Source organism: Macrobrachium rosenbergii, chromosome 3 (assembly GCF_040412425.1).
Source record: "Macrobrachium rosenbergii isolate ZJJX-2024 chromosome 3, ASM4041242v1, whole genome shotgun sequence".
Classification (NCBI taxonomy): Eukaryota; Metazoa; Arthropoda; class Malacostraca; order Decapoda; family Palaemonidae; genus Macrobrachium; species Macrobrachium rosenbergii.
Genome location: NC_089743.1, coordinates 29,801,502 through 29,816,822, shown reverse-complemented (window position 1 = coordinate 29,816,822; position 15,321 = coordinate 29,801,502). Strand labels below are relative to the sequence as shown.

Here is a 15,321-nt window from a genome sequence, read left to right as displayed (position 1 = left end):
AAAAACCAGTTTCCAAGGCAAAAACAGGCACGGAGATGTACTTAGAGTTCCAAATTCATAAAATAATCTGGAAAAAAAAAAACACAGTTCGATACACTAAGAAAAGAAGCCCCAGTAAACTTACCTTAGGGACTCCAAGCCTGCGCTCTCTACTGCACTGGGTGCTAAAATTCGCCCCCCCTTTTTTTTTTTAAAGGCTATGATCGTGTCGCAGCTGAATTAACATCTCGTAATTGCCGTAATATATAACATACGTTAATTTCCCGGTAGTTGACGTAAGAGTCGTAGCAGGTAACGGCCAAAGGTGGCATTATAGGTTCAGGGGAGCGTGCAGCAAGGAACCAGCCAGTGTACTGAAACGAAACACTTATGAATCATTCCAAAGCAAACAGGCAGGTGCAATAGTTGGAAAGGCCTGTGAGGATTGCGCATGAATACCCCCACACCCCCTCCAACGACAGGAGAAGCTTCTCTATTCCTTGTGAAACCCCTTTCGCCATGTTTAGTTCTGGCACCCGGGGGTTCAAGTGTATTTCACCATGTTTAGTACTGGCACCTGGGGGTTCAAATGTATTTTGCCGTGTTCAGTGCTAGCCCCTGGGGAATCAAATGTCCGTAAGTGCATTTCACAAAATTGAAATTTTAGAAGGACGGGAAATGAACATTATCCCCCAACCCCTTTTCCTCAGTAAGGGGCCAGCCTGTGTACCAAAAGCTCCCCTATAAGATTGCGCATGCGTGGCATCATTTGAAATAGCAGTACAGTAGTAGTTAAAGTCTTTGTCTTTGTAATGGCTACCTCTGACGTCTTGTTCTTGCTGTGTTTGTGTAAGGGTTTTTTCATCTCTGTAATGCCGTAAACAGTAAATTTTGGCCGTTTTCTCATCCCCCGGAGGTATATCCCACCCATAACCCTGCATTCCCATCGGTCCCCTAGCTTGTTGGATGGAGGGAGCAAATCACCTATCCTGGTGGTATACTCCACCCATAACCCTGCTTTCCCATCGGGTCCCCTAGCTTGTTGGATGAGGTTCTGTGGTTAAATACAATCATGTGACAAAAATTGAAGGTAAATCTTTAGTTAGCAATCAAAAAACTGTAGGAAAAGTTAAGTTAGAAGGAAATCGCCGCTGCGGAGCTACTACTTAGATCTACCGGTGGGACTAAATTTCTATTCGGCCACATGGGGTGGCACTGGCTATGACTTAACCAAAAAAACCTTAGGCTAACCTAACCTTAGGAGCTTTGTGCCCTGACTCAACCAGAACTTACCTTCCTAATGTAACTTAGGGTGCTGGGCCCTGGACCCTCCCAATTAATACTTAACACAAGGCTTATCTTAGCAAAAGTGTTAGGGCCTGATAGATCTTCTGCCCCAGTGCTAACCCTTCAGATCGATTGGAAGAGGCAGACAGGGATCCTTGTGACCAGGAAGTGGAGGATATGGAGAATCAAGAGTTTTATACTACCAATGCAGAGGTTATTGATCTCATTCGTGAGTTCAATAATTTTTCTAAGAAAACTGTGGCTCCTTCTACGATTGTCCCTACAGGTATAGAAACTTTGCTAGGACCGAAGAAGGACTGTAAAACATCTTTTGAATTACTCTGCACAAGCTCTGCAGACTTCGTCCTAAATCGAGTCAATTCCTCGATTTCAGACTGGGATAACTCTCTTCGTTCCAGCAGGTCATTCAAACTTCTTCCTCCTCCACTTCCTCGCCATATGAGGTTTTAGGCAACCCCTCTTGTGCCTCTTCTAAAGAGACAAGTTAACCCTGATGTTGTTCAGTTGAAGCCGGGATTGGCCCTGGATCAGGTTAGGGCAGAAGGTCTTTCCCTTACTTGTCAAGAAGCAACAATTTTGGAGTTGACTGCCTTCCAGACTGTCTCTTGGCTCGATTTGTGGTCGACAGAAGTGGCCAGAATTTCCTCTTCTTCATCAGGAAATACAGCTGTTAGTGCATCTTACATTAGGTTGTTACAATCTGGTGCTAAGGCCATTTTATACCTTACCCATTTGAGTGCTAACCTACTGCTAATGAGGGATGCAGCCCTCTTCAAGATGGCTCAGTCTGTTGACATTGACTCCTTGCTATCCTTGAGGAATGGTGATATCCTAGACTCCCTGCTGTTTTTCCCTATGGATCAGCTAGAGATTGCTATCAATAGGTGTTGAACCAATAATAATGACCGTCTCATTCAGCAAGCAGTGACAAAATCAACCGGTCCCTCTCACTCTAACGCCCCAAGACAGAAACCACAATCTCCTCCCAGGAAGCCTTCAACACCAGCTCCTGCAGCAAGCCTTCTCAACCTGCTTTGTCAACAGCAAAGAAACTTCTCTGCAGCGTTCCTTTCATTCCAGCTTTTCCAGGCCAGGAAGAGGAGCTAGAGGCAGGGCCGGAGAAAGTAAGACGATAGAGTAGGCACCCCTCCCCACACTTTGCTACCTTGGTGGGGTTGCCTGGTGAGCCATTGGGCTATGTGGCAGCTTTTTGGGGTGGAGCCGTGGGCGGTAGACGTCCTTCGGGTAGGATATCTACTATCTTTTGACTTCGGCCCTTCCCTCTCTGACTGTCCTCTCCTGCAGCTCACTTATGCCCAGGGCTCTCCAAAGCACCTAGCTCTCCAAGAGGAGGTGAGGAAGATGATGGAGAAAGGAGCAATAGAGCAAGTCAGGCGTCCTTCCCCAGATTTTTTCAGCCGAGTCTTTCTAGTCCCAAAAACCACTGGTGATTGGAGACCAGTGATAGACCTTTCAACTTTGAACCTCTTCATCTGGAAGACCTTGTTCAGGATGGAGACTCCTTGAACAGTCCTTGCGGCTGTCAGAAACGACGACTACATGCTCACAATAGATTTGAAGGATGCTTACTTCCAGATCCCAATCCATCCCTCCCCCTGGAAGTTTCTTTGCTTCAGTCTTGGAGAACTGGTGTTCCAGGTCAAAGTCCTCTGCTTCAACCTAACAACAGCTCTCCAGGTGCTCACAGAAGTATTCACCTTAAGTGTCGACATGGGCTCATGCACAGGGGATTCGCCCCCTTAGATATCTCGATGACTGGCTGGTCTTAGTGAACTCTCGGGTGAAGCTGATTAGAGACAGGGACCGTCTTCTCCAATTTTGTTGCATCTTAAGTGTAGTGATAAATTTGGAAAAGTCCAATCTTCAGCCCAATCAAAGGGTTCCTCACCTAGGAATGGTCCTCAGGACAGGCAACTTCACATCAACGTGCTAGCATTGAAAGCAGTCTTCCTAGTACTTTAGGAATTTCAGGAAAGGGTCCATAAGAATCAGAGGGGAAATCACGATCTTTCTTGGGTGAACGTGGCTTAGAATGAAGGAAAGACAGACGTCTGAAAGGCCGCGGATTGACTGGACTTCTGGAACAACAGACGTAGGAACAAGAACGTGAAAGAACGTCCATAGCAGCAGGGTGTGAAGGAGAATGATTAGGAGACAACGTCTGTTGACAAGAACATGGACGCAGATGTGACAAATTCTGGACGTGTGAGGGTAGAACTGTAGAAAATCCATCACTCAGGGTTTCTTGATTTGAGTTTTGTTGTCTTCACCAAACTTGCACAGGACGAACAGGGGAAGACAGAATCACTGTAGCTTTCCTCTTGGAATGAGATTCTTGAAGACCAGAGGCAGACGGACAAGACACATCACCGACGGGAACACATACAAACACGGGAGAGTCACGGGCGTGGTCTGAAGATGTCGAGAAATGCAGCTGGTCCTTCGCTTCTTGGGGCGAGGATCAGCAACGAAATCTTTAATCCTCCAACATCTGACAGGGTAAGAACGAACAGGAGGAGAAGACGGACGAAGACGATAAAGAAGAGGGGAGATCTATGTCGTCTCTTCATCAGAAGTCCTCCGTACTTCCCTCAAAAGACCAAGTTGATTCTGTCAAACACAGCCTGAACCAGAGAGTCTGCAGATGGAGCAGCAGCGATGACGTCATTACAGAAACCGATGACAGCTGTGACGTTATAGGAGTAGACGAACTCTGGACAGGAGCTGGGATAGCCGTTGGTACAGGAACTGTCATGGTGGCTGTGTAGGGGCTTTTTATTTGACACAATCGTTGCAGGATGATGGGAACAGATCTGAAGGTTATTAAATGAAAACTCTGAGTTTCCTTAACCTAATTTATTAACCTTATTATTACAGTGGCCAGAAGACCTTCAAACAGAACCTTATCCTAATTTTATTTACATTTGCCACAGTTTAGCAATTATCACCTTTCAGTACTTAACCTAACTTATTTCCTACTTACCACTAAGTTTACCAAAACAATCCTCCTATATTTAACTTAGCCTAACTTAATACTATCAATAGTCAAAATATTATCAACAAATAATCCAATTCTGGCATACTGTATATCAGATTCAAGTTCCGTATCTTTCTCAGCACTTCATCTCAGAATAATCCAAGATAACCACGAAAGTCAACACACAATTTTGGGGATCACCACAGAGTTTATTTCAGCTATGACATCCAAGCTGAGGGCAGAAATTACTTTGGAATTTCTTCATGCAGTCTTTTTCTACACCAAAGCCCTTCTCTCCTTCCAAACGAGAATCTGAGATCTCATTCACAATAAAATTAGCCTACAGATATTAAAGCACTTTCTCTAACCCTGATCCCATTTAGGACAGTCACTGTATTAAGTAACTGACATAATAACTTTCACTCTGTGGAACTTGAAAATGGTTCGGTCTCACCAACTGTTCGACTGCTTTGGTAGTCGCCAATATCCATTTCCTATCCCGGGTAAAGCTGCTTCTGGTTCAGGTGAAGGGAAACCAATTACTCTACCCTATCATACTCAAGCAAACTGCAACTAAAAAAAAAAAAAAAAAAAAAAAAAACATACATAAGACATTCATAACAAAAACACAAAATAAACATAATAACAATCACAACAACAAAAACAGACCACTCAATTTACACAAACTGTCTTTCATCATACAAACCCAAACTTAGCCTACCACAGCTGAGCAGGAAACCTGAGAAGCTGTAGCCTTAATGGGAGGCGACCTAAGACGATGCGCTGGAAGGTCTAATCTAATGGTATCATACCGGGGAGAACAGTGTGAGAACTGACAGAGTGAAGGGTGGGAGGGTGGGGAACTGTCATTGCAGCCGACACTGGAAAGCGAGAAGACATGAAATAGGATAATAGGCCATCTAAGGTTGGTACCCCTGATAGGCCTAACGAGGCTCAAACATCAGAAATTTCCTGTGCATCCGAACCTGAAACGGACGAACAAGATGGCGCTGCCTCCATCCTAATGTTAAGATTGCAGGTTTGTTAGCTATGAAAAATACAAATTGATTTAAAAATTTGTCATTTTTGAGACATGAGGCTGTCCCTGACTTTTCTAATTTTTGTACTTCTGCTGATGTGTAGGCATCAAGCTCTGCATGAGCAAACTAGTATCTTGCTTGAGTACTCTTGTGTAAGCCTGGGGGATGAATACATGGTGCCCGGACTGTCTTCCCTAATTCCATTCTTCATCAGTATCTAGGCCAAAGCATATGCCAGATCTGGCTAGATGCAAATACCTTCACTTCATGCATCCAGTCTTAGCATAGTGGCTTAGATAAAGGGAACATAGGTAGGACTACTTGCTGGAATAGTTTTGGGTTTGACCAGGAGTAGCTGCCCTCTGTCTTGAATTCCCATATGAGGTATTTCATGGTTTTCTGATTTTTTCTTTACATGAATACCCTCCTGTAATACATGGTACTTAGGCCCAGGGCCCAACTCCTCTGGTCAACCATTTCATTTGACTGGTAGGAGGTTACAGAAGTCATGACATTCCCTGCTTGTATATACAACAAAAGCATGACATATAGGTGGTATTCACTCTAGTCGGCTAACTGGGACTACCTTCCACCTCATGGGTATGTTGCCTAAATGCAAAGGCAATAGTTTGTATTTCCAAAGGTACAAATAAAACATTTTAAAAGTAATTTGTATTTTACGTAGGTTTACAAACCAGAGCCTTTTAAATACTGAAACCCACCTCAACCATCCCACTTGGTCCCAGTGGCCAAAGGAAAAGTGAGAGATATTCCCTACTGACACCACTTAACACCAATTAACTATCTTGTTACTAAGTTCAATGACCATTCCAGCTTGCAGAGAAGGATACTATTATACAGTAATAAAAGGCTCTGGTTTGTATATCAATGAGAAACAACACTGAGGGGTGAGTGGATATATGGGCACTTCATGTTTCTTAGTAGACCTGCACTGCAGATTTGCAGTTGTATATCCCCTGAAAGAAGAGTGCAAAGTGGACCTTCACAGTGGGAAAGGTATAGTAGTAAGAAGAGGAAGGAATGGAAGCCTTGGTCAGGTTCTTATTCCCTCCTTCACAACACCACCTTCCTGATATTGCCAAATCCTTTTTGGTTCCATTCTGCCCACCCTTCCTGTGCCTCTGTCAGTACTGGCCCCTGATCCCAACTTTTTGTTGAGGTGGGGGGCTTGGAGACCTGCTGCCAGGATTGATTGCATTATGATGCCTACTGTCTCTGCTGTGGATTCAACTAAATGTTGGGAACTGTATCCCTTTCACTTCTATAAATTTTCCTGTTTCCCTCTTCTTTTGTTTTAGTTCCTCATTGGGTGGATAGGTTCTGTTCTCAGCTAGCACTCTGCTGGGCCCGCGTTCGATTCTCCGACCAGCCGATGAAGAATTAGAGGAATTTATTTCTGGTGATAGAAATTCATTTCTCGTAATGTGGTTCGGATTCCACAATGAGCTGTAGGTCCTGTTGCTAGGTAACCAATTGGTTCTTATCCACGTAAAATAAACCTAATCCTTTGGGCCAGCCCTAGGAGAGCTGTTAATCAGCTCAGTGGTCTGGTTAAACTAAGGTATACTTTTCATTTAAAAGTTAGCGTAATACATTACCCTTAAAAAAAGAAATAAATGGGTGACATAAAAATAGAGAGTGAAGAGAATTTCTCTCTCTCCCCTTGTGACCAATATATTTTTAGAAGTCTCCTCAACCTCTTTTTAATAACTTCTTTATTCTACGTCTCCTTCCCTTTGTTCTGAAATGCTTTTTTATGAACAAACAATGTTTTTTATTTGGACCAATACAACTCTTAGTCATTATGTTTCTATGTTTTAGAATGTATTTGCCACACTAGCGCATTTACACTTAATAGACAGTACAGGTAAAATTAGATGAATTTAAACTATCTGCTGTACAGGTAAAGATGCAAAGAGAAATAGTAAGTTGTAAAAATGTGTGAGCACAAACTATGAACAATAGAGAGAGAGAGATAAGGGTTGTCCTTACTTAAGAGAGTGATTATTTATCAGTTATTACGGAGACAGAGAGAATAACATGAGAGAGAGAGAGAGAGAGAGAGATATTGTCCTTACGTGAACTATCAAGTTAAATTATTTTTTAATTATTATGGAGACAGAGAGGATAACATAAGAAAGAGAGAAGTTTTTCTTACGTTAGGTATCAAAAGATGGAAATTCAGTATGAAACTAACTTTTAAATGAAATTAAAGTTCAGACAAAAGATAAGGGAAAGACATTTGTTTGTTTAAAATACATATCACATACAAACTTTGTAATTATATTTATATTATTATTAATATTATTACTATTATTAATCTTATTAATATTTGAAAATTAGTACATATTATTATTAGGTAAAAAATTTATTTATCATGCACAACAAATAAACATACATATGTAACCATAAAAATTCTCTCATCTCAGTAAAAGAGAGAGAGAGAAATTATTACTTTTATTTATTTAATGTTATTTAATTTACACATAAAAGCTTGAAATTTAATTTACACATAAAAGCTTGAAAACTTATAAATTACTTAAAAATCTGTTTTTAGTCACGAACACAATACGAAAAAATACATTAATCAGTGAATAAACAGTGTTGCTCTATAAAAAAGCGAATTAGTGATAATTTTAATTGTTTTTACCAATATATAAAGAGAACGGGACGACTTCACTAACATGAGAAAAAAGGGTATGCTTATGTATACAGGGGTAACTTGATTAGTTGTCAAACATTCTTTTAAACAGATGTTTTTAATTTGTACTAAAGATTTATTTAATTTGTATTAAACATTTTATAGATATTTTGCTGTGTTTACATTAATATTAATATTTTAAAATTAGTAAATCATTGTTATAAGCATTTTAGGGAGCGTATATACATAAAATTAACGTTGTAAAAGGGTACTAATATAAGAAGACTTACGATGTTATGGGATGGTGGATTGGGGTGTACAGTAATTTTGTTTGAATTGATATTAAATTGTTTTAGTGTGATAATTTAAGGTATATTTTTGTTTTAACTAAATTAGGCAGTTAACTTTTAAAATAGTTGTAAGCGTGTTAGTTTAAGGGGTACAGGGTATTTGTCAGTTGTAAGTAGGTATAAGCATTTCCATAAGTGCCGTTAACAGTAGTTTCTTCTTGTCTTTATGATCACCTTTTTTCCATTTTTCCTTCTGCGTAGGTCCAAAGGCCCACTACGAATTGGATTGTTGGGAATCTGGCATTTTTTCAGTGTTCTTTCTCCTGTAGAAGAAAAACCAGTCTTGCTTCCTTTTGGGGTTGAGCTCTGAGGAAGTATAATGTTATGGGTTGATTTTTGCATATCCATCTAAAAGACTCCCTGTGGATAAAAAAAAAAAAAAGTTAAGTATACCTTAGTTTAACCAGGCCACTGAACCTTGTGGATAGGTCATACCTGTGATCTTGGGCTCGGACCCCATTCATTACTATGATCTTTTCATCTATCAGCAGTTACTTCTCTTCCCTTGCATACCACAAGTATCAAAGAAACAAGTGGGTCCACCCTCAAGACTGCACCTTTGGGTTCTTCAGAATTAATTTTTTATGTTCTTAGGATGTCTACAGGATGATTACCATTCTTACAAGAACCTCAGTTCAGTAATTAATGCCTCATTTTGTTGTGTTTTCATCCCTCCTCTTAAGGAGGAATTGTAGCTTATAAATGCTCCATCTTCTCTTTTCTGTAATGTTCTCTCTATCCTCCTGACTGCTTTCAGCCTAACTCCAAGAACAGACGATTTTTCTTGATTCCTTTCATTCTTCCTTACAGCTACCACATACCATTCCTTCTGTGTGAGGTTTTGGTGGGTTCTCGTTTATATGTGCTGAAGAAGTTTCCAACAGAAAAAATTTAATTCCGTGCTTGGCACATCTACACTGCTGTCAGGTTATGGTACCCTTACTGCTTCATACCAAAGCACTGTTATCAGAAGGTGAGCTTGGCACTTCCCCCTCTGGCTCTGTGTCCTTTGAATGGGATTTCCAGTGCTTTTGCTTTCTGAGTAGCCCAACTCTTATGTGGTTTTTCCCAACTCCTTTCAGACAACTTTACATAGTGCCTATGATGCATAGTTGGGCTTACGTTGATGAAAAGATACCTTGGGTTCTGCGTCTCTTTCATTCTTTTGTGCTCTTTCCAGCTGTTATAAAGCCTAACTCATTTGTGCTGGGCTATAGGATGCAGGAGAGCTATGCAACTGAGAATCTTTCCTGAGACATAGGTCTAACAGTGTGTTCTCGTGTAGATCATTACCATTTATCCCTGCATTATGATATTGCTAACTACAGACTGCTTTTTTTCTTTCTTCAACAGGAAAAAGGATTCCCAGACCTGCCTTGAAGTATTGTTAGATTGGGTGAACTAAATTCTGACGCAGGTCTTTATTAGCTAATGCATCCCAATACAAAGCTCTAAAGGAGGTTACAGGAGTCAGCCCTTCCTTACTCATATTCATGATAGGGAATCTAACATTACAGGGTGGGTTTGGTCCCTCCAGTCTTTCCTTATAAGTGAAGACTTTGAGGGTATGGCAAAGGCTCATCCTTTTTACAGGCTTTCAGAATAGTGCCAGTAAGTTTTAAGAGATGATCCTCAATCCTCATTTTGTAAAGGTGATGGTTTACATTCTTGTAGGACCAAATACCAGTGTTTAAAAAGTAATTTGTGTATTTCCTAGATATACAAGCTAGAGCCTTTCATCATAGTCTCAGCTCAAGCAACCCTGCATAGTCCCTGTTTGCTGAAGGAAAAAGTGTCAAAATACTGACAGGTGAGTGGATGGTACCCTGCCATTCACCTGACTGCCACCAGTTAACCACTTTGTTACCAAGCTTTTGCTATGACTATCTGTAGCTTACACTAGGAATACCTTTCCTTTATATAAAAGGTTCTGTTTTGTATAAATAATGTATGTAGAAAAAATAAAAAGTATCTTTAAATTTTGGTATATTTAGTTTTTATTTATCCTTTAGCATGAAATTTGAAATATTACAAGGCCAAGGTAATTAATTTAAGTATGCTGTTACATGTTATGTTAATACTCAAGTGATTGTAATAAGCTTAAATACTTTATATTCTGTGAGTATAAAAATGAGTATACAGTAATCTTAATTATCTCTCTTATCATATTATTAATAGGATGAACATTGTAATCTTTGATGCTAACTTGAATATTTCCAGACTTGTTTGTGGTGATGTAGAGGGACGCTTGAATCAGTTGTTCAAGAGGGTTCTAAATGTCAATGAGAAAAATGGCCCATTTTCCATGTTGTTATGTGTTGGTGAATTCTTTGGTGCTGACAATACTCAGTGGCTACCTTACAGAAAAGGACAGTTGAAAGGTATGATTATTATCTTGCTCATACAATATGGCAATTTATGCATGCTTGGATATTTACACATCACTTATTCATGGTGTTAATATTTTTCTTTTAAACTTATATTGTTAAAAATATTGGTGTGGTTAGCTATAAGCCAATTTCACATGTTTGAGATTTTAATAGGTCAGGTATTTGAACAATGACATTTTCCTTCTTTTGCGAGCACAAACTAGTTTTAAATAGCTTTATCCTGATGTTGGTTAAGCATAAGGGCAATGTTAAAAAATGCAAGGAAAATTACTAATACAGTTGTTGCTATCTGGAAGCACATTACACAAAAAAAAGCCATTAACTAATTTAGCAAGAAAGAAGAGAAAAAAGATTATTGTTTTATGTACAGTCCAACCTCTTAAATCTAGCAACTCCCATGATCTTGGATTTTTTTTTTTTTTTTGAGTCAGCTGCCTTCGTCCTTCATGCAATGGAGAGGAAAGTGTTATGAAAGTATGCCACAAAATGTATGGATGTAGCTGTGGTTGAAGAATGAATAATGTGCAGGCCACAAAAACTTTTGGAAGAGGCTAAAGCAACATCTGATACTGGTGAAATTACACCTTTAATTAATTTAATTTACTGCTTTTATTAATAAAGTTGCATTTTTAAACCCATCTCTGATAATTTACTTGAAAAACGAACCTCTGAAATGCATATCATTGAACTGATGATTTTAAGAACGTAAACATATGTAAGTGGTGGCTGAGTGCTATCATCATGAATTATAATACAATAATAATATGACAATAATTCATGAAGTGTAATTGCATACAGTATGTAGAACTACAGTTTTATTAACCCCTTAAAGGACCTATTTTTTCAGCATAATGCTTCAAAAAGAATCCCAATTATTTTATTTAATTAAATGAAAATATAAGTTGTTTGGACACTATACTAATTTGATTTCAACAGAAAATTGTGATTATTTTATGTAAAATAGTAATTTTTAGAAACTCAATTTGAGACCTTTTTATGGCCATTAACAAGTTATCTCGTACAAATTATACCTATTTTGCTCCATCACGAGATATCTCGTATGCTTCATTTTAGTAATTTTGATAATAGGAATTGAATAAAAAACATATTGATGCTTGATAACTTTTTATTTTTCCACTTCATTTTGAGAAACAAAAGTATTTTTTCATTTCATTTGGATATAAAAAATAGTTTTTCTCTTCAGTTGAATAAACAAATTTTTTTCTCCATTAGGATAAACAAAATTACTGTATATTTTTCTCTTCATTTGCGTAAAAAAAAAAATTTTTTTCACTTCACATAAACCAGTGTATTTCTCATATTATTTTGTGTGGTATGTTTTAAAATGGGATTATACAAAGACTAACTTCACAGATCTCACACACATTTAGCGAGACTCTCGTCTGATTGGTTTTCCATTATTATCCCTTTTCTTAGAACAGACAACACATTGCCTTGTAGGCAATTTCTTTTTGGGTGTAGGAGGAATGTCAATTGGAAAATGCCTTCCTGAATAATGGGTAGGATTCGCTGAAATAGATGGTCTACCTGGTCTTGTTTTGGGGATTTCAGCATGATATTTCTTCAAAGACGAATCAGTTATGTCCAATCTGAATTTGAGAGATGAACAGCAATTTTCATTATTCATCTTTTAACACTGTTATTTATTCCAAAGGGCTAGATCTAGATGATGGAAGAAAACTTTTTTGTAATATTTTTTTGTTCTTTTCCTGGGAACAGGATAATTGGCGAAGTTTTGATCCAACTTCTCCGCACCACCCATTTGTGGTTATAATCTGCTACAACTTTGGACTTCTTTTTGGTACCTCTTCTACTCTCAATTTCAATTTCATCACTATTGTGAACTGTGGAGAGTAGAACAACATCTTTTTGATCCTTCCATCTCATGGCCATAACTTTACCTCTACGATAAGCAGACATTTCCCCCTTCTTCAACTTATCTGTTTTCAATGAAACTGGCAGTTCTTTTCGATTTATTCTAACAGTACCATAGCAGTATGTTCTACATTTTACCAAAATATCCACTAACTTAGAATTGGTGCAATAATTGTCTGTTGTCAGGCAATAACCTTTATTCAAAAGAGGTTTCAATAAAGTCATTACAACCTGTGAGGATTTAGGCAATTCATTGAACTCCTGGTCAAATTGTGTTCCTTTACCTACATAAATAAAAAATCTCCATGCACAACCTGTACTCGCTTCACATAACATAAAGAACTTTATGCCGAATCTTGATCTCTTCAGTGGGATATATTGCACCCCATCCCAATCTTCCTTTATAAAGCAAAAGACTCTCATCAATTGAAATATCTCTGTGGGGTGTAGACAGTTCTAAATTTATTTTCTAAGTGCAAGTAAATAGGGTATATCTTATTCAATTTGGGATTAGGATGCGAATTTTCATTGTATGCTTATCAGAAAAGTGAAGGTACTGCCTAATTTTCTTGTATCTTTTGAAAGGCATAGTTTCAGCAAAAATTGGGGTTCTAAGAAGTGGATTTTTAGACCAATACAAGGAGTCTTTAGGCTTCTTCACAATTCCTTTTAAAGAATTTAGTGCCAAAAAAACTCTGAGTTCAGGTGGAATTACAGGATGCCATGTATTTTGGAAATCAAGGGCCGGGGGGGGCGGGGGGGCAGGAGTAGAATCTGCAATTCTCCTCCACTGTGTTTCATCCATTACCGTATCTGTATCTGTACAGTATCTGTATTGCTGTCATCGTCACTGGAATCATACAAGCTTGAATCGCCGCTTTCAGAGCCAGAACTTTCAAGATCAGTAAACGATTCTTCAGTATCACTGTCGTTATGATAATTTGCCATAACAGGGCTAAAATAATAAATAAATAAAGCCGGGCAAAAATAATAAATAAATAAAGTCAAGAGACTAACAGATTACACAATAGCAACATAATAAATCAATAATATATCATATCAACAGTCTAAAATGACAAATAAAACAATCAAACTTAGCTAAAAAGTGAAAAAGAAGAATTAAAGGAGATTCTAAAAGTCACCACTGGAGAGCTAGTAAAATGGTGCGTACTCATCATAAAATAAAAAAAAAAATTTACTCGAAAAAAATTATACAGTACTTACCAAGCACAAAATGGTCAAGAGACTAACAGAAGACACATCATCATCATAATAAATCAATAATATAACATATAAACGGTCTAAGATTACAAATAAACAACCAAGTTTACCTATAACAGGTGAAACGAAGATATAAAACGTACAAACGAACTCTCAAGATCGCCGGTTACTTGGAGGACCAAAAATAGTCAAGGGGTTGGCTAACAAAAGACACAACATCAACATGATAAATCAATATAACATAAGGTAGTCCCTGGTTTACGACGGGTCAGGCATACGACGTTCCGAGGTTACAACGTTTTTGAAATATATTCATCAGGAATTATTTCCCGGTTTACGATGCATGTTCCGGGGTTACAATGTGTCGTACGTCGATCCGACAGAAGAAATATGGCTCCAAAATGGCAGAATAATAAAAATTTGGAAGCTTTTTTTTGATGAAAAACTCAATAAAAATGCAGTTTACATCATTTTCAGTACACTCAAAGCATTAAAAGTAAGGTTTCCTAGGATTTTTGACGATTTTCGACGATTTTTCGGTTTACGACGTTTTTCGGTTTGCGACTCGGTGTAAAAACGGAACCCCCATTGTAAACTGGGGACTGCCTGTGTAAACAGTCTAAGATGATGAATAACACAACCAAACTTACCTAATTAGGCAAAAATACGCAAAAAAAAACGCAAAAAACAAAGGTCAATGATGGCCGTTGAAGTGCTACTAATGATGCGTCGTCTGCACGAAAAAAACATAAGTTATCGTCCATAACTCACAACTTCCAGCAGCAAACGCCACTGCCAAATGTTTGATATAGGACGAGATATCTCAGAGAAGTCTTTAAAACAACAGTGTGGATCACGAGAAATCTCGTATTAGCCCTATATTCACGTTTAACTTTTTAATGAGATATCGCGTGGTAAGTCCAGAATTTTTAGCACTGATCGCAATATATCTCGGGTTAATCTTACTACAGGCAGTCCCCAGTTATCGGCAATCCAGTTTTTTGGCACTTGCCTAGTGACGAAAATTGCCTATTTTCGGTGCCGATATGTGCCAATTTCCGTTTATCGGCGCCGATAATCAGGTATTGGCGCCAATACATACCCAACAGAGGTACCAGTACTTGGTTATCAGTGCCGATAAGCCCCAAAAATCGCCAATTTTCAGTTATCATCAATATTTGCTTATCGTCACGCCGTCAGAAAGGAACCCCCACCGATAACCAGGTGCTGCCTGTAATGTATATCATTCGGTGTAAGAACCTTACCGGGACCAATAGTCTCTCTCTCTCTCTCTCTCTCTCTCTCTCTCTCTCTCTCTCTCTCTCTCTCTCTCTCTCTCTCTCTCTCTCTCTCTCTCTCTCTCATGTGAAGGTGTAGAAACAAAAGCAGTAGATTTATAGGTTTTTGCTGAAAACGAAAGCCAGAAAAATTTTGGTGCCAGAAAACATTGAAAGGTGCCAGGAGATCAGAATTCGAC

At 38.6% G+C, this 15,321-nt stretch overlaps 1 protein-coding gene across 6 annotated transcripts in view; it reads left to right on the top strand.

Annotated features, from left to right (window-relative positions):
• Nucleotides 1–15,321, top strand: part of LOC136853880 (CWF19-like protein 1) — a 96,211-nt gene that overhangs the window by 28,525 nt on the left and 52,365 nt on the right. For 5 of the 6 annotated variants that reach the window (XR_010857586.1, XM_067129807.1, XM_067129816.1 and 2 more), the window contains exon 2: nt 10,558–10,718. The exons of the other annotated variant lie outside the window; for it this stretch is intronic. Coding sequence is in view for 4 of the 5 variants with exons in the window: in XM_067129807.1 (XP_066985908.1) it covers nt 10,558–10,718 (161 nt within the window). In the remaining variant the exon portion in view is untranslated. The remainder of the gene's footprint in view (nt 1–10,557; nt 10,719–15,321) is intronic. 6 annotated transcript variants of the gene reach the window in all.